The sequence below is a fragment of the Convolutriloba macropyga genome, chromosome 3, assembly GCF_964194025.1.
Source record: "Convolutriloba macropyga chromosome 3, txConMacr16.3, whole genome shotgun sequence".
Classification (NCBI taxonomy): Eukaryota; Metazoa; Xenacoelomorpha; order Acoela; family Convolutidae; genus Convolutriloba; species Convolutriloba macropyga.
In genome coordinates this window covers 26,240,050-26,258,393 of record NC_134470.1, presented here as the reverse complement: position 1 = coordinate 26,258,393, position 18,344 = coordinate 26,240,050, and the positions used below count along the sequence as shown (strand labels likewise).

The window sequence follows — 18,344 nt, the reverse complement described above, 5'->3', positions numbered from 1 at the left end:
TAACCTTTAGACAAAAAAGAACAAAAAAAAAACAGCAAAGAAAAAAATTCCTTTATTTTCAAAACAATTAATTTCAATGTGAGGCAAACCATTAGATGGCAACTGGAAACATCTAATATGTTTATGATCACAAACGCTTCTATAGCAGGGCCTTAAGACCTAAAAAGAACAACAAACAGAGACAACAAAAAATCAATTAAAACTTGCAAGAAAACGCTGTCGAAGCCTTAAAGCCAAATTTTTCCCCCAAAAAATGTTTAATACAATCTTCCGCAAATGCCAAAATGTGGTATAGTGGGGTCTCATTAGTGAGAATAGGTAGCAAGTAGAACAAAAAAAGAAAAAGGCCAAAATTAATTAACACTTGTTTTTTTTCGAAGACAATTTTTTTCAATTCATGAAAACCATTAGCTACAAAATGGAATAATGAAATTGGTTCGTCCATTTGTCCAAGAGAAGCGCTTGAGACGTTTAATTTTTCAGAATATGTTTTTGAAATCTAGAAAAAAAACCTTAAAAATAGACAAAAATCAAAAATTATTTTACTTTTTGTGCGAAAAATCCCTGTCGAAGCCAGTAAATTCAAAACGAATTCTTTAAAAATGAACAGATTTTCTTCACTTTTACCTACTTTCCACAACAATGATGTCATATTAGACCTGTAATTAACGAGATTAGGTATCACAAAGAGAAAAGGAACAAAAAAACAGCAAAGACAAAAACAATTGGCTTCTAATTATTAAAAAGATTTAATTCAAAGGAAAAGCATTCGATAGCAATTGAAAACATCAATTTTGTTTACGATCACATGCTCCTCTGTAGGAGTGCCTTAAGACCTGTCATTAATGATTTTTTGGTTAAAAATGAACAGCAAAAGGAGAAAACATAAAAAATCAATTGAAACTTGCGAGAAAACGCTGTCGCAGCAGTAAAGTAATTTTTGGCCTCTAAAAATATTCAATTGAGCCTTCCTCAAATGCCAAGATTGTGTTATAGGCCTTCATTAATAAAATGAGGTAAATGGTAGACCAAAAAGAAGAAAATGGGCAAAATTTATTGAAAGTTTTTCGAAAACAATTATTTCCAAAGTCATGAAAGCTACGAGCTACAAATTAAACAAAAAATAAAGAAGATCGTCTAATCGTCCAAAGGAAGCGTATGAGACCTGTAGGAACTCAAAATATGTCTTACGTCTGCAAAGGAACGTTAAATTTAGAGGGAAAATAAAAATTAATTTACATTTTGTGCGAAAAACCCTTGTCGAAGCTTTTAAATTCATAACGAATTCATTAAAAAAAGATATTAGATTTTGTAACTTGCACCTTTCCATGATAACAATTAAGTTATATGTGACCTGTAATTAACGAGACTAGGAAACAAATAGGCAAAAAATGCGAATTTAAACAACGTTAAAAAGAGTTTTTTTATTTTTGAAAACAATTGTTTTCAAAGTCATGAAAGCCATTAGCTATCTACTCAAATCAGAATACAGGCTCATTTATTCCCTCATGAAAAGCCAATGAGTACTGTCATTATCCAGCTAATTTCATACGACTACAAAGACAAATTGAAAACCGCAGTTAAAGACAATTGTAAAAAATATCAATTAAATTCTTCGAGAAAGGGATGTCGACCCGTTGAAACCATAATCTATGACTTTCAAGACTTTTATATGCTCAATTGTGCCATATTTTGAGCGCCAATAATTTAATTTTTGAACTGTCATTTATGTTATAATGTGAAAAAACGAGAAGAGAAAACGTGAAAAAGTGACCAATACTTAAAAACCAAAAAAAATTTGTAAAATCTAGTATTATCAAAGCCAAAAAACCATAACTTAACGCATAATACAGCCAAAAAATTAAATTCAATTCAACAGAGGAAAAGATAGGAGAAGTTTTTGTTCTTTGCCCACACCGAGCCACAAGCTGACCAAATTAAGAGAAAAAAGGGCAAATTTCAAAAAGCCACTGTTTAAATAAAAAAAAAACATTTTAAAAGTAAAAAATAACCAAAATCTTTTCAATACAGAAAAAAGATACAATAAATTGGAGCTGTTTAGGAAAAAATTTGGACCTATCAACAGTGAGCTGTGATTTGAATTGTTCTGTTCTTTGATTATCGTAAAAAACTCGATTATACTTTTTAAAAAAGACCGACTGATTACAATCTGAATTTTTTTCAATGGTAACAGTCCAAGATTGGACCAAAACCAGCATCGCTATTGCTGTTCCTCCATTTAGAGAACTCAATTGTTTCGAATGCTTTTGATCTATATAATTTGTTAGTTAAAAGATTAAAAATAAATGCTGCGTTTTTGATAATCAAAGAGTAAAGTTAGCGAAAAACGGCAAAATTTTGATTCAAGACTACTCTCAATGGAATCGGAATAAAGACTAGCTGCCTTTGAAGTTTACAAAGATTGTCTTTGTTGTTTTGGGGTGTGCAATACCGGCAAATTTATTCAAAATAGACTAAAGAAGCTTATTTCTGATGAAAAAGGCTGATTTTGAAATACGTAGCCAAAATTTTAGCGAGAAAAATTAATTCAAAATAGTCAACAATACTTCTTTGTCTCTAAAAACAAAATTAACAGTACAATTTTTAACAATTTTCACAATTTTTAGCAAAATTGACGAAATTTTTGGCAAAATTCCGAAAAATGTGAATAAAATCAACAGGAATTCGTCTATTATTCACAAAACTTCAAACATCGATAACTCTTTGTAAAATGCGGAACTCAAAAAAATATTTTTATTTTCACATTCTACGCTGGAGGGGTTTTTTATTGATACCACTCACAACTCTGTAGGATGAGTATATTGATCGGTCAATGTTGACTGAACAAAAAAAACGCATTTGAGCATATATTTCCTCCCCCCTCAAGAGGATCGGAACAAAAACTGATTTTATAGCCATTAAAAAAGTACCAGCAAGTGCTAATAGCCTTGCTTTTTTTCACTTCACTATGAAACTAGGCTGTTTTACATAGGCTAACGGTTGTCAAAGCTTTAAAAATTAAATTTCGAATTTTTTTTATCATTAACCGATCTTAAATATATTTTCGTGAACTGTAGGCCAGTGTCAGTAATGATAGGACAACCCATCGTTTCCATTGCAACCGAAAATAATCTGTATAGCAATGTTATCTGCTAATTATTCGTTTTTTGACTTCCAGGCCAAAAGTTTTTATATATTTTTTTAAATTTTTTTGATTAACTTTTATTCGTAACTTTGGTTCCTTTTGAAATGTTATCACATTATGCTAATACTGATAGTTCTCATTGGGTTAGAGAAGACAATCAATGAGTCATAGATAAAGTTTTCGGAGGAAAATTTATGGTTAAAATGTCTGCGACACTTCCTTCTCTCACTATTCTACTGGAATTTTTGGTTTTGGCCGGTAATTGTTTTTGTTTTCATAGTCATAAGAGTTATTGTGATGTCTTCATGATGACTTACGAAAAAACAAAATCTTTGACTTCCCATTGGCATAATTTAGCCTTTTTTTGATTTGCGTTGGAAGTTATTGGTTTCAATGACTGTTAATTTCTGGCTGTTAAATGACTATTAAAAAAATTTTTCGTAAAATTTTTTAAAAATTAAACGATCTTTAACTTATTTTCGTGATCTGTAGATCAATCCCCGTAATGACAGGAACCCACTCTCTTCTACTGCAACCAAAATTAATCTGATTAGCGGTTTTTTCTGCTATCTATTTGTCTTATGACTTCAATGCCAAGTGTTTTAAAATTTTTTTTAATTTTGAATTTTTTTCGTAACTTTGGTTCCTTTTGAAGTGTTATCACATTATGCTAATATTGATAGATCTCATGGGCTAAAAAAGATATTCAATGAGCCTTAGATATAGTTATCAGAGAAAAACTTATGTATAATTTTGCTGCGAAACTTTATTTTCGCTCTATTCTACTGGAATTTTTGGTTTTTGCGTAAATTTGTTTTTGAAAGAAATATATTTGACATCCCCTTGAGGCGTAATTTAGAGTTTATATTGACTTGCGTTGGAAGTTATTGGTTTCAAGGCTGTTAATGTTTGACTGTTAAATGACTATTAAAATAGATTTTCGTAAAATTTTTTAAACATTAACCAATCTTAAACAACCAAAATTAATCTGATTAGCTGTTTTTTTGGATACTTTTTTTCGAAAATTTGGTTCATTTTGAAGTCATATCACATAATCATAAATCTGACTGTTCCCATTGGCTCAGAGAGGACGTTCAATAGAGCATAGACAAAGTTTTCAGAGAAAAACTTACCATTTAAAAGGCTTCGGTTTTTTCTTCCCGTATTTTCCTGTTGAATTTTTGGCTTTTGCCTGTATTTGTTGTTGTTTTCATAGTCATGAGTCTTATTGTGATATCTCATTGATGATTCATGAAAGACAATCAACCTTGGGTTTCCATCGAGACTTGAGCGATTTTTATTGACTTCCTTTGAAAGCTATTAATTTTAGTAGCGTTGATACAAGTGGGTTTTCTCAGAAATTTCGCGGTTTTATTATATTGGTTCATATTTGCTAAATTTTTGAAATCATATTGTAAAAAAAGAAATCGCCATTGCTAGTAGAAAATCCATTGAAAATTAAGAATTAGTTAATTAATTAATTTAAAATTGCTAACAATTTAATTTTTAATGGCTACGACACTTTTCTTGCTTTGCTGTTTTTCAATTTGTTGTTTTCGCCTCATTTTTTATTCCTTTTGTAGCCACAAAATGCTGACAAGTCCCATAGGCTTCTCATTGAGGATTGACTGGATCAATTACTCAATGCAGTCAGTTTATGGCTACGACACTTTTCTTGCTTTGCTGTTTTTCAATTTGTTGTTTTGCCTCATTTTTTATTCCTTATGTAGCCGTAAAATGCTGACAGGTCCCATAGGCTTCTCATTGAGGATTGAATGGATCAATTACTCAATGCAGTCAGTTTATAGCGAATAGTCCTAACGTTTGTGACATTATTCTTTTTAATGGTTTTTTAAGCTTTTCAGTCTTTGTTGTTCTTTTCTCAACTTGTAACTTAATCTTATCAATGACAAGTCCCATCCAATTGCTTGTAACTCGAAAACAAACGTGTCAATCAATATTATGTCGTAACTGTTGTTTTGTTTGTTGGATAATATGCGCTTTCATAAAAACTTTGTCAGCAGTCAATATTTGTGTTTCTTTTTCTATTCTTTTTTTACATTAGGATAATAATAGATCCCGATGACTTTCGAATGCGGCCCCAGTGAACTTATCTAATTGTTCAGATTAATTTTTTTGCTGTATTAATAAAAATAGCAATTGAAATAAAAATACATAATATTCAGAAAATAGCTAATTATTTTAATAGCTTCAATAATTTGTTTTTGCAAAATGTTTTTTTTTAAATTTTCTCTGCATCTTTAGTCCGTTTCTATGGCTTAGTCTCGCTAAATACAGGTCTTTTTGTTTTTGTGATGATTTTTTTGTAAATTTATCAGAATTTTTTTCCTTAAAAGCTAATGATTTTTAAGACTTAAAAGTTTTTGGTTTACATATTGATTGATTTTCGAATTTCGCCTCTTTATTTCTTCGTTTTGTCAACTTTTTACTAGTTGTATTAATGAGAAATCTGCCTTAAGGAAAATCTGCCGTGTAGTTAAGAAATTTATGTAGTTAAGGTTTAAGGTTTTATCCGATTTCATTTTGACGTTGTCACTAGCTGCTTTAAAGTTTAGATATTGAGTTTTTGCCGCGAAGTTTTTGTTTTTGCCTATTTTGTTGTTTTTTTCTCGTAATCTTTTTATGGCAGCTCTCGTGAGCGCTGTGATGAAGCATGGCATGTAATTCAATTAGTAATTTGGTGGTTTGCCGATTTTTTTAAACTCAAACATCTATTTTTGATTATCTCTACACTTGGATGACAATTAAGTCAAAAACATAGATGAGCTCAGGTCGGAACGTCATGTGCGAAGGCACATTAACGAGCATCCTTGTCTGTTATTTACTTGATGCGCCAAATAGTCTTTGCACTTTTTCACCAACTGGTAGATCTTGGTGGTGAGAAAGGGTAGTAAACGCTTCAAATTCAGGACTGGGCGGTGTTTCATTTGCAATTAATTGGAAACAAAATCTACATTTTAGCATTTGTCTATTGAAATTTATCTATTTGACTCAAAATCAGAGCCCCATTTTTTCGTTTTTTTTATAAAGTTTCAGGCGGCAGTAATTATTGAGACCAAATTAAATGCGTTTTTCTTTCAAAAATTTCCATTTCGATCACTTCAATTTCCATTGCTTCAATTATTTTCAAATAAATTTGGGTTCTTATTTTCCCCATTTTGCATTTACTAGCTGCTGTTATTGAGTCTCCAGTATGACATTGAGTAAATCGATAAAATGTCATCGTTTCTACTTTTTTCTGTGTCGTCGTAAACATCGGTCAACAATTGCTTTCTCTGTGTTGACCATTTTTTTGGTCAACAGTGACCATAAACAGTGACCATTTTTTTGGTCTTCGACACTTTTTGTTGAAGGGCAAAATTAGCGGAAGCTATAATAATCTTTACTCAAAAACTATTTAGCTGTTTTGAAAGATCTTCTTTGCCAAAACTGATTTGCGAAAAAAATCTGGGGATACTACTTTTTCTTCGAAACGGTTTCTTGTAAACTCAAATTTTAGAAACAGCAAAACCTGTAAATTATTGATATACAAAAAATGCTAATTTAATATGGAAACAATTTGAGAAGAAAACTATAGAGTGATCTTGAGGCGTATAATTTGACTTTCAATTTTCCTTCCAGACTTAGTCTTGTTTGAAGCAATGGAGAAGAAAATAATCCTCGAGGCACAGTCGCTCCATAATTGAAGACATGTTTTTGATCAACATAATTCAAATTCATTCATTTGGGTCAACCTAAATTATATTTATTATGACGCCAATCGTACATTTTGAGCAAGGAAATTCGCTTGCAAACGTAAGAATTGTCCACTCCCCCATTTTTTTATGAAAGGGCTTAAAAGCGGACAATAGTGACAGTAAGGGAAACTGGTTCAAATCTGCCCAAAATTGAAAGAAATCGTCACAGGTGTCCGCGATTGCGGAATCTGATGACTATGAAGAAAGGCAGCCCGAACTCTATCATTGTTGTCCCCAAAATTACATCCCTAATATACGAGCTAAAGTAAATAATTTCCGCTGTTTGAAAGTGGCTAATTTCCTAATTTTTGCAGTTTTCATTGTCTTTTTCACTTTTGTCTACGGATTTATCTACGGGTGAAAAAATTTTGTCAAATTACTCGATGATTGGATTAAAATTGAAGTTTATTGAATGAGAGATTAGTGAAACAAACAAGTAAAACAAGAAATCAAAGCAATTACAGAACAGAATCAAACACATATGAACAGAAGTTTAAATAAAAAATATATGCTTTCAATTAAGTTTTAGTTTTCATCAAATTTTCTACTTCTTTTTCGACCAACATTTATTTTAAATTTTCTTCGGAGTACTGATTGGGGCAATTATCCGCACATTACTGATAGCCTTGGTCAAAAGTTTTTCATTCTTAAAACTGCTGAAGATAACAATAACAACAACAATTATCAGCCATTCCCTTTTGACAATGATCGACAATTTGCATCTTCCAATTTAGATGCTTCACTGCAGTAAAGAGAAATTCGAAAAATTACTGAGTTCTTTTTATTATTTACTGAGATCTTTATAAAATCTTTTTATTAGGACGCAAATATCAACTGGTGAAAATAAACTAGCACTGAGCAAATTTTAATAAAAATCATTATAGAACCAATTTTAATAAAAATAATTGTAGAACCAAATTTATCTATAAAGTGAAACAGCACTGAGGACTTTTTATCAAAATAATCATGAGACCAATTTTATCCATAAAGGCAAACAGCACCGAGGATTTTTATTAAAATAATGAAAGGGCTACTTTTATTTAAAAAGGAAAACAGCACTGAAAGATTCGCATTGAAATAATCTGACGGTAACGTTAAAAATTCCTAAGTTTTGATGCCTCAATTAGTGTTTGACGCCATTTAAATGATCGCCACTGAGTCAATGTCAGATGATTCAAAATATCATAAAACTAGCGGTTTGTTAATTGCTGATTTTTTTGTACGCTTTGATCTAAATGTTGAGATTTTGGATGAAGCTGACAATTTTTCGTCATTGATTTTGTAATTTATAATTTAGTCAATGGCTACAAACCAAATTTAGAGCGCAGCATAAAGTTGAAAAAGAAAAATTCCGTTCAAAATGCGGACATTGATGACATTTCCCCTGTTCACAAATTTCAGAAACTTCTGACATAAAAAAGTGTTTTTTTTAGATCAGTGACGGAATTTTTTAACGATTGTCCGCATTTTTTCTTGTCAATGTTGTCAACAATTTAACCAATTTTATCCCCATGCAACATTGGATGACAAAATATTGTCATTCGTGTTCGCAGACGCGGACTCTGCTGAATTTGTAGGATTGGCGACGTAATGTTGTCACCAATTTTGATAGAGCCTATTCTGATTGTAACAAATTCTGATTGTAGCCAATTTTGAAATTATATTGCAACCAATTTGAATGAAATTGTGCTAAGTACTCTTCTTTTGGTAGCATTCACTGGTAAGAAATCAGATTTTAAAAAAACGTAATTAGGTCTTTTTATCCTCATTCTTGTTGGCCCTTGGTCAAGCTAGCCAAAAAGAAATTAAAATTTACTATTTGGTTACTAATTGGTTGAATTTAATACGTTTTGCTTTGCTGTCGGTACACTCCTAGGCAGTCCTGTTACAATAAATAAATTGTTACAAACACTTGGAATTAAGAGTGATGTTTCAGAGCTCAATTTGGTTGCTCATTTTTGGTATAAAATGGTCTCATTAGTCGACTCCTGGACTAAGTACCGAAAGACAAAGCTGTTGCAAACGATTTTGCTTCGTTCGATTCAAAAAATTTTCACTGAAAAAGAAAATTGTTGAAATTATTAACAGATATACCTGATTAGAGAAGTCGACGATGCAATAGGACAACAAAATTGCCATGTTGCAATTGAATATTTGTTATTTCTGAATACTAAAGTTTCATTTATTTAGTTAATATATTCGGCAAATAATGCAGTTCATCACAATCAAGCATCATGCTAGCTAACTAATTTATGAGCTAGAGGAACAGCTCCTATATAGTTCTAAGCTTTCATCTTTAAAGTTTTTGCTGAAATACTTAGCAAATTTCGGTGTCAACATGAAAAAAATCGGCTTTGATATTTTGTTTTGATTTGAAACTCGACACTTCTCGTATTTGTCTTCTTAATTTGAAGGTTGACCTGATTGCGGCACTTATTTGTTACTAACGCGTATATGCTGCTATCTTATATGTTACTCGCTGAAAAATCCCCAATCGTGTTTGAAAGCATCGCGCCCCCTTTGTGTGGTCAACAAAGGTTTACAGTTCTGCTTCATAAAGAAGTCAAATGCATATAGGTAGCTGAAGAATCCTATGTCTTAGATAAAATATAACATACCTACAAATGTCTATCTATTTAGTATTGCCATCTGGTAATGTGATCACCAGTAACGCTATGGAAACCTATATAAGAACAATGTCTCCTACTATTACAATGTCTCTTAGTTCCGGGAATACTTGAGTATGAAAACAGACAATTATGCTTTATTCCCGCATTTATTCGGCTACCCGATGTAGCTATCACCATTTATGTTGCGAATTACAAATCATACAATCAAAAGAGAATCAAAGAATATTCCAACCTTATATATTTTTATCCAATAAACGTGCACTTAATGGATCACTATTTCAAAAAATCGTGCAGTGAAAATTTTCATAAAACTTCTAATAATTATGCAACTTCTTTTCCCCAAATTGCCATTTTTTATTAATCATACTCAGATCAAATATGATACCATACAAATCATAGACTATATCTTATTATGATATTAATAAGATGTACATTTTTTCATATATGACTTTGTAGAACTTTTAACAAAACATAAATGATCTTTGTGTTAAAACCAAGAAACCGCAAGCAATGGCGTTCGGTTCAACGTGGAATAAGCAAATATAATTCTTCTATGAGTACTAAAAAATCAAAATTGGTCATATTATGATATTGAAGAAATCATATCTGATCTAAGAAATCTTTAATGATCTTCGTATGATTTTTAAGGTATAAGATGAATGTGACACCCGCATTGGAACAATTGAGTTAAAAATCGATTTTATAGCGGTTTTCAATTAAAAAATGTAATAAAAAATCCCTTCTACGGCATCAACCTGGGACTATTTTAACGATTTAAATCCTCTTAAATCCAATTAATTATGTAGAAAAAAATGGATTCTAGTCGTTTAAAGAACATTTGAAATGGATTTAAATTGAGCTACGAAAAATCCTTTAAATAGATTATTATCTATTTTTACTATTGTTTCTACGCTCAGTGAAAACCGTTCTATTTTTTTTTAATTTTAAATTAACATTTCATTCAATTTGAAAATTTTAACTTAAAATTTCAAGTCCATCAGTTTTCCATCATTTTCAGTCCTTCCGCTCCGTGTGATACCTTCGCAACAGCAAGTCCATCGACTCAACAGCTGCCCAGATGAAAAAACCGAAGATCTGCATCTAAAATAGAGAACAAAATGCTGTAAAACCTCGAAAAATTTCAAATAGTGTAAAATTAGCAAAATTTTTGAATAAAATATTGGATTATACCTGCATAGAAGATGTAAAAGGTAGATGGAATGTACTCATTCTTTGAAATAGGTTTTTGACTCTAAACAAGGTCTCATAATAAAAGTTGACCAAACCAAAAAAATTGAATTGATAATGAACTCACCGAACTGCAGAACAACTATATAAACTCGAAAGCTCAGATTAAATGAAGTGTCATGTATCCTTCAGAATTTTTGAAGGTTGACTTACTGTTGTCGAGGTCTTTTTGGAGATGGTGTGACTTAAATAAATAGATGACTGAATTAGTTGAATTGAAATTTAAAAGATCCAAATTAAACTAACCGATTTTTGGCTGCTTTCTGGTGTTGATGAATTTTAATCTGGAAAGAAAAGACTTACTGTTGTCGATGTCTTTTTGGAGATGGTGTGACTTAAATATGACTGAATTAGTTGAATTGAAATTTAAAAAATCCAAATTAAACTAACCGATTTTTGGCTGCTTTCTGGTGTTGATGAATTTTAATCTGGAAAGAAAAGTTTGTGCACAAGGTACTTTTTTAAATTTGAATTAAAATTACAAACCTCAAATTTGAAAGAATCTGGAATGTATAAGTAATCTGGAATGAAATCTGAAACAATTACAAACCTCAAATTTGAAAGAATCTGGAATGTATAAGTAATCTGGAATGAAATCTGAAACAATAAATCTCAATATGAATGCGCGTGGAAAGAAAATTTTAAAGCCAAAATTTGTTAAAATGAAATTATGCAAACCTTTAAACGTCGAAAAACATGCTCGATTGTGTTTTCGCAGTCAGCGGTTGTGTTTTCGCAAAAATTTTGCTCAATTCTGATTGGCTAAAAATCGGTGGCGAGAAAACAAGACAACTCTTTTTTCCTTTTAAATCGATTTAAACCCTGTTAAAAATGTGCTTTCTAAATATACCCCACATATTGTCAAAAAGTAATCTAAACCTAAGAAAATATCAATAAAACCGATTGCTTGCTTAAGTTTCACGACCCGGGCAGAGCTTTTTCGTGATACCGCTTGCTATCTCCAACCGCAGGAAAATAGTATGGTTTTCAAGATTTCATACAAATCAAACATGACTTGGTATGTTTACTGAGAATCATATATGACTTTGTATAATTGCTAAGAAACAATTATGGCGAACATCACGGGTTATCATTACAAATCAGAGTCCAAGTCACGCAAAGGAGACCATTTATTCCATTTTCTGTTTCGACATATTTTGTGATATCTAGGTCCACTCATTAGTCGACCCATCTTACTAAGATTTTTCGGAGATTTCTGGAATAAAAGATTCTTATGACATGCAAATTTGCCAAAACATGTGTATATTCGATTTCACAACTTAAGTCAATTAATTTCTCTAGAATAAAACATGCGCTCTAGGCATAGCTCTTGTAACGTTGAAATATTGAACTATTCGGTTTAAACTGTTAACTGTAATAGAAACATAGAAAGCCATTGGTTTACGCGCACTACTGTAATTGTTTGTGTACAGAACTTAATGCTCCAGAAATATGTTGCAAATTACAAGCTCAAATAAGAATTGGTTTAATTATTTGTGGATCGTAAGTAAAATAGGATAGGGCATTGGAGAAATGTATTCACCCTGTTTCTGATTGTGATATAGAATTTTTTATGCTGTGGAAACTAAGAGATAAAGCTTGACGTCCGATTCCACAGATTCCTAAATTTAAAATTTTTAGAATGGGGCGCCAAAAGAATGGTCGAGAGGCAAGTTCTTTTGTTGCCATACTCCACACCGTACCGCATTTTTCAGGTGTATTAACATGCGTTTTGTGGAACTATTGACCCGTATCATGGTAACATAGAAACTCGCCGCTGAATCACAGTGTTTCAACTCATTAATTTTATCCGGAACAGTACTACGTTTTTGACATTTTTTACGTTGATCATGGTAAAAAATACAGAACAAAAAAAATTATATTCTGAACTTCATCTGCGCTGATTTTTTAAAAAAAAATCTGAACAAAGTCTGCTCAGCTGAACTTTAGAGACTGTTCAGCTGAACTTTTCAGACTGGTTATTCGAGTTTCGTTTACTACCTACAGCAGAGGAGCAGTCCATTTTTAAATGCCTACAGCTGAGGAGCAGACCGTTTTTAAATGCCTACAGCTGAGGAGCAGACCATTTTTAATTACCTACGGCTGACAAGCAGTCCATGAGCCAGTACTTACGGCTGAAGAGCAGTTCATGAATCAGTACCTACGGGTGAGGAGCAGTACAGTTCACCGGGCCTTCGGCTGAGTCGTTGTCCAGAGGAGCAGACCTGCAGCTGAACTGCAGTCCGATAGCTCGAACCTTTAGCAGAGGATCATTCCAATAGGCCGTCCCTCCGTTTGAGGATGAGAGAAATTTACTTTGAATTAAAACGGGGCAAGTGCATAAGAATCGATGATTTATTAATAAATTTATAAATAATTGTCAATTCCAATTGTTATTATTATCTATACAAAATAGGGGGGCTGATGGGTAAGTTGAAGTCACATAGATCTCAACTCAAAGTAGTTGAACAGAACACTAACTATTCACTGCTTACAGTTCTGTATCAAAATGGGGGGGGGGGTAATGGGTACTGTGATGTTTATCGTTCCAAAGTTCTACGCCTATATTGCACTAGCCTTGCGTCTTGGATTCACGTTGTATTTTATTCCAGTAGCCTTTTTTCAGTTGTATATCGTCAGCCCAGTATTGTTTCTATTTTCATTGGGCTAAAACTGTAAGACAAACAAATTTCCATTTCAATCTAAAATAAAACTCTTTAAAATCCCCAAATCGGCAGGTTCCAGGCACTCGCCTTGTATTTACTGGCTTTGGTGGCTATTTTTTAAAATCTTAAAAGAGTTTCTTGCGTGGCAAGTACTTTAGGTTGTAAGTCATTGCGATGCTTAAAATTTGCATCGCCCAAAATTTCAAAATTTTTCCGAAATTTTCACAATTTATCATGATTTTGCTATGATCATCATAGGAATCAAAATCAAGGATGCACGGCCTGTTTTCAGAAAAAAGTATCTATGGGACTTATAGTGCACATCATGGGGTACTAAGATACCCCTACGATACACTGATACAGTACTGGACCGACGATATACAATTGGAATACAATTTGTCAGTACTGACATACTATGGGACGAGGGTCCGGGGAGGTAAAGTGGATTAAGGGGTGCACTTTTTTTGGTAGAGGTGCTGGCTCATAATGATGTCAGAGTTTTGGTGCGCCAAAACATTGGCAAATTCTTTTGACGATTACAATGGAATTTACTAAACATCGCGAAATATCAGTTCAAACTACTTCAGTCTAAATTTAGTCTAATTTTTGAAAATTTTTTTGTAGTACGTCTGAGTGTCAAAAGTAGTTGAATTTATAATGAGTCATATGAGTGGGTTTGGCAGCGAGAAGTTTGGAAACATTCGATCATAAGAGCTTTTCACAACGAACATACCACACGGCCACTGCATAGCGGGCAGTCCTAATTAAGCAACGAGTATGCGTGATAAAAATGACGTGTTTGCGTTTATGTGTTAGTGCTAGCGGAGATCGCCTAATTGACCGACAGGGGGTTAGCCGAAAACCAAAAAATGACAGTTTAAACCCACAACCCGACCACACCCAAAGTGTAATGGTTTGACAAACTAGTGATACTTTAGCCATTCAGATTTGCCGACAAATCAGATTTAATGTGTCGGCTAAATTGCTTATTTTCTCCTTGTCGGCTAAACCTCATCTCGACCTGTATTCGTACCGGTGCTAGCGTACTTATAATCTTTCAGTTTGAGGTAATACCATAATGCTATTTAGTCAGATGTTGGTGTGATGTGTTGTTTTTGTAGTTGTTCACCTGCTATGCATGTTGTTCCTATCAAGTGAGTGTTAGCGGGTCACGCAGAGCATCAATGCACCAAAAGTGCCGTAAAAAGACAGAATTATGCACATATGTACTAATGAGCAAAAAGAACAGTTGAAAAGACTCGCGGGAGATTTTATCAATTCAAGTTGGACCTGTTACGACTTTATTGTAATCCGACAAGTTGAGTTCTTGTGTTAAGTGTGATTGTGGTATGTAAGCTCTAATTGAACATTTACAATAGATCGAATCAAGTGAATTGTGTGAGATTGAGTGAGAGTGTGGTAATAGCTGGTTATTGCTAGTTATGATTGTTTGAGGCGACAACTGGTGATAAATTATTGTGACTGTGGCTGTGACTGTAAAATTCAAACTGTAAATTCTTAATTGGACGATTGATTGTGTGTGATGGATGGATGGAGAGAAAGTGTGGTGTGTGGGGCAGGTGATGCTTAGCTGATTAAGAGTACCTGTCTCGTAATCGACTTTAATCAGCAGGTACTTCCTCCCCTCTCATTGGCCATCATCGCACAACGCACACTTACCAGCTGCCACTTTGACCTACTGCTGATGAGCTTCTCTCGCTATCTACTTAGTACTACATATGGATCGAGATCTCAATTGGACGACAGTGCGCTTAACCGAAAACCAAATATCAATATTTTTTTGATAAACGACATTGAATTGAAAACGCATATTGCTTGGGACAGATTAAAGTATAATTCCTCAAATTTTAATCAACTAGCATAACGAAGAACTATCTTTCTTCCCAAATCAAAGCATTATAATAATAGCCCAACATCGACTCATCACATTTTAATGAACAACACAATATAAATTTAACATAATATTTGAACGGGTTCCCTAGTTTTCAAGTAAAGACAGTTAGAACCCAAACTCATATTTGGCCTTATCTCATAATCGGTTAAAATCTTTATTTTTCTTAGTCGGCTACAATGAATTGTAGCTTCATATGCACACTCTGGTCAATACTAGCAGCAACAGTAATTTTATTATTATTAGTAGAAGCAGATCAACAGTGCTACTAGTTGGTATAGTACCAGCAGTTTGTTAGTGGTGTGCAGTGGTATGTAGTGGTGTGTGGTGGTGTTTGGTAATACAAAGCAGCACTCGACGCATCTCTCTCGCTTTTAATTTGATCGCCACATCGCATCAACCGGCCGCCACTTTTCAATCGAAATCATCCAGCGTCGCTTTCTATTATTTCTCACCTCACTAGTAAAGCAAGCACAGCCTGCTCGCTCTTCTTCTACTCTTCCAAATGAGATGAGGCTCCAAAATCAAATCACGATGCCAAGAGCGGCGCTTCTTCTTTTCTCACTCACGCTAATTATACAGCCAACACCATCGATTGCCAACAACAATGACGGTAAGTGTCCACTTTCACAAGCGCACACACGCACACGATCACGACCCAAATGGGCAAAAGGACCAGAGGGGTAGTTGTTGGGATCCGTAGCCGGGAAGGAACAATTCTTGGCAACTCTTTCATCAATAGCTAACCCTATAGCGTTTATGGAAATCTTGGTAATGATGCAGAGATCATGCAGAAACTTTTCCTTACGATCTATACAATATCTTATCCGGCTCTATGGATTTGGCTAAATCTCACTAAAACGGATAACCTGGTCTTTAAATTTCAGAGGAAGGGAGTTTTTGTAGTTAACAAACATCATTATGTTTTGCTAACGAATAATTCAATAAATCCAGGTTAAACAGTTACTAGATTCAATAAAACAATCGACGGAAATATTTTATGGACATCTAATGAAAAAAAACGAAAACAAATAATCATGCAGGTTTGGCAGTAAAGGAAGCTATCAAAATTGACTGATGTAAGACTACATATTAATGATCTTTAATATATCATGATATATTCGAGAAAATTTAAATTACCTGCAAAATTGCAAGCTTATAGAATTGTAGTCTTTAACGAGATGACGATAGGTTACAAGTGCTATCATGCATACAAATTCCATGTTTTCATGCTTTCAATAGAAACTTTTAAAAAAGCAAAGATTAAGGAGCTTTCGTTTTTCTACTCCCACGTCTCTCTTATAACAGCTAACTTTTTTTTTAAAAAAGCGCATCAAAAAAGTCACATACTTGTGGACAGTAAATTTCTGATTTCCCGAAAGTGTAAATTTGGTCTGAAATTTAATTTAATATACGGTGTATTTACCTCCTTTTTCCACAACTATTCAATTGTAATTTTGACGTAAATTTGAAAGCCGAGAAAGGTAAAAAGAGGATGACATTAATATCAATTTGTAAATAATAAAAGAAAAATTTGATAATTGTCGATAGAGAATGGTTCAAATAAAACTTTTTTCTAATTTTTTTGGACTCAAGCTATCATTGTGTCCAATTTTGAATCACATTACAACGTATTTAACAATAATAAATGTCTTTGAAATCAGCATTTCCACATTACAACTGATCCTCTGTGACATGGCCGTTTCCAAAAACTGATGAGAAGAATTTTAACAAATGTTATCAAAAAATTTTATTTCGGTTGCTGTCAAGATCACTTCAGACCTGCCATTTTTTCTTTAAATTTTTCTCCCTTTTTTTCAGAACTTATTTTATTGAGTTAAGTCGATTTCGACATAAAGCTCTCACAGATCGTTTTCAAACGTTGACAACAATTATTGATACAACAACTTATTATTTATTGAGATTATAAATAATATATCAGGGCGACAACTTGCAGTTTGTTTTTCCGATCCACTTTAGTGGGAGAGGAACTTTGCTCAACTGTTTTTTTTCGGAGAGTTTTTGCCGGCGGATACATTTTTAGTACAACGTTTTGAGTAGTATCATTATAAAGCTTGTAGCGCATAGAATTAAAAAAAATCGAATACGGTTTTTTCCAATGAGTTACGGGGCTCCAAAATTTTATGACAGTTGGCCTAACTTTAGACGTTTAGTTCACACTTTTAACAGTTTTTGCAAATGTTGCCCAATTTTTATTAATATTCGATGAAAATGTTAGTGGGGGCCCAGAAAGCACGCGAAATAAAGATTACTCCAATAAAGCTACGTGCCCAGCGGGAACTTGGATGTCCACCCACGCTGCAGTGGGCAGACAAATAAAGACAGCGAAAGTAAAACATCATCACGCCCACACCTTGGAACAAGACAATCAAGCACGCAAGTTGGAATGTACGCTTTATTTTGCAGTCTGAAAGCAAACCCTTGCTCGTCGACAGCCTGTTCAACCGCGGTGCGACAGTGGCATGCCTCCAGGAGACCCGTTTCCCGGGATACAATGCATGCGTCATCCAAGACTCAAACGATGTGCCCTCATACAAATTCTTTGTTTCAGATGAAGAAAAATGTGGCCTTCATGGTGTCGGATTTGCTATTCAACTGAGGCTAGCCAAGTGTGTGAAGTCCTGGCGCCCCTTTGCTGCCCACTTATGCCATTTGAGACTCTCTGCAAAACCATTGCCCATTTCTCTTGTTTACACCTACAGCCCCACGAAAGACACTGACAAATTCGTCAAGGAAACCTTCTAGATGCATCTCAACAATCTCTTAGACTCAATCCCAAAAAAGACTGCCTGCTTTTGCCGGTGACTGAACGCCAGGACGTGTAGGATGAATATATTGATCGGTCAATGTTGACTGAACAAAAAAAACGCATTTGAGTATATATTTCCTCCCCCCTCAAGAGGGTCGGAACAAAAACTGATTTTATAGCCATTAAAAAGTAGCAGCAAGTGCTAATAGCCTTGC

General features: G+C 33.6%; 2 protein-coding genes across 4 annotated transcripts in view; one reads left to right on the top strand and one right to left on the bottom strand.

The window, feature by feature from the left end:
- Positions 1-18,344, top strand: part of LOC142336105 (uncharacterized) — a 211,573-nt gene that overhangs the window by 8,893 nt on the left and 184,336 nt on the right. The gene's annotated exons all lie outside the window — the stretch shown is intronic.
- The window catches only part of LOC142336107 (four and a half LIM domains protein 2-like), a 45,497-nt gene that overhangs the window by 21,259 nt on the left and 5,894 nt on the right, over positions 1-18,344 (bottom strand). The window contains exon 1 of one of the 3 annotated variants that reach the window (XM_075384654.1): positions 8,998-9,134. The exons of the other annotated variants lie outside the window; for them this stretch is intronic. Coding sequence (XP_075240769.1) covers positions 8,998-9,042 — 45 coding nt within the window. The 5' untranslated portion in view covers positions 9,043-9,134. Of the gene's footprint in view, positions 1-8,997; positions 9,135-18,344 lie in introns of those variants that run through there. 3 annotated transcript variants of the gene reach the window in all.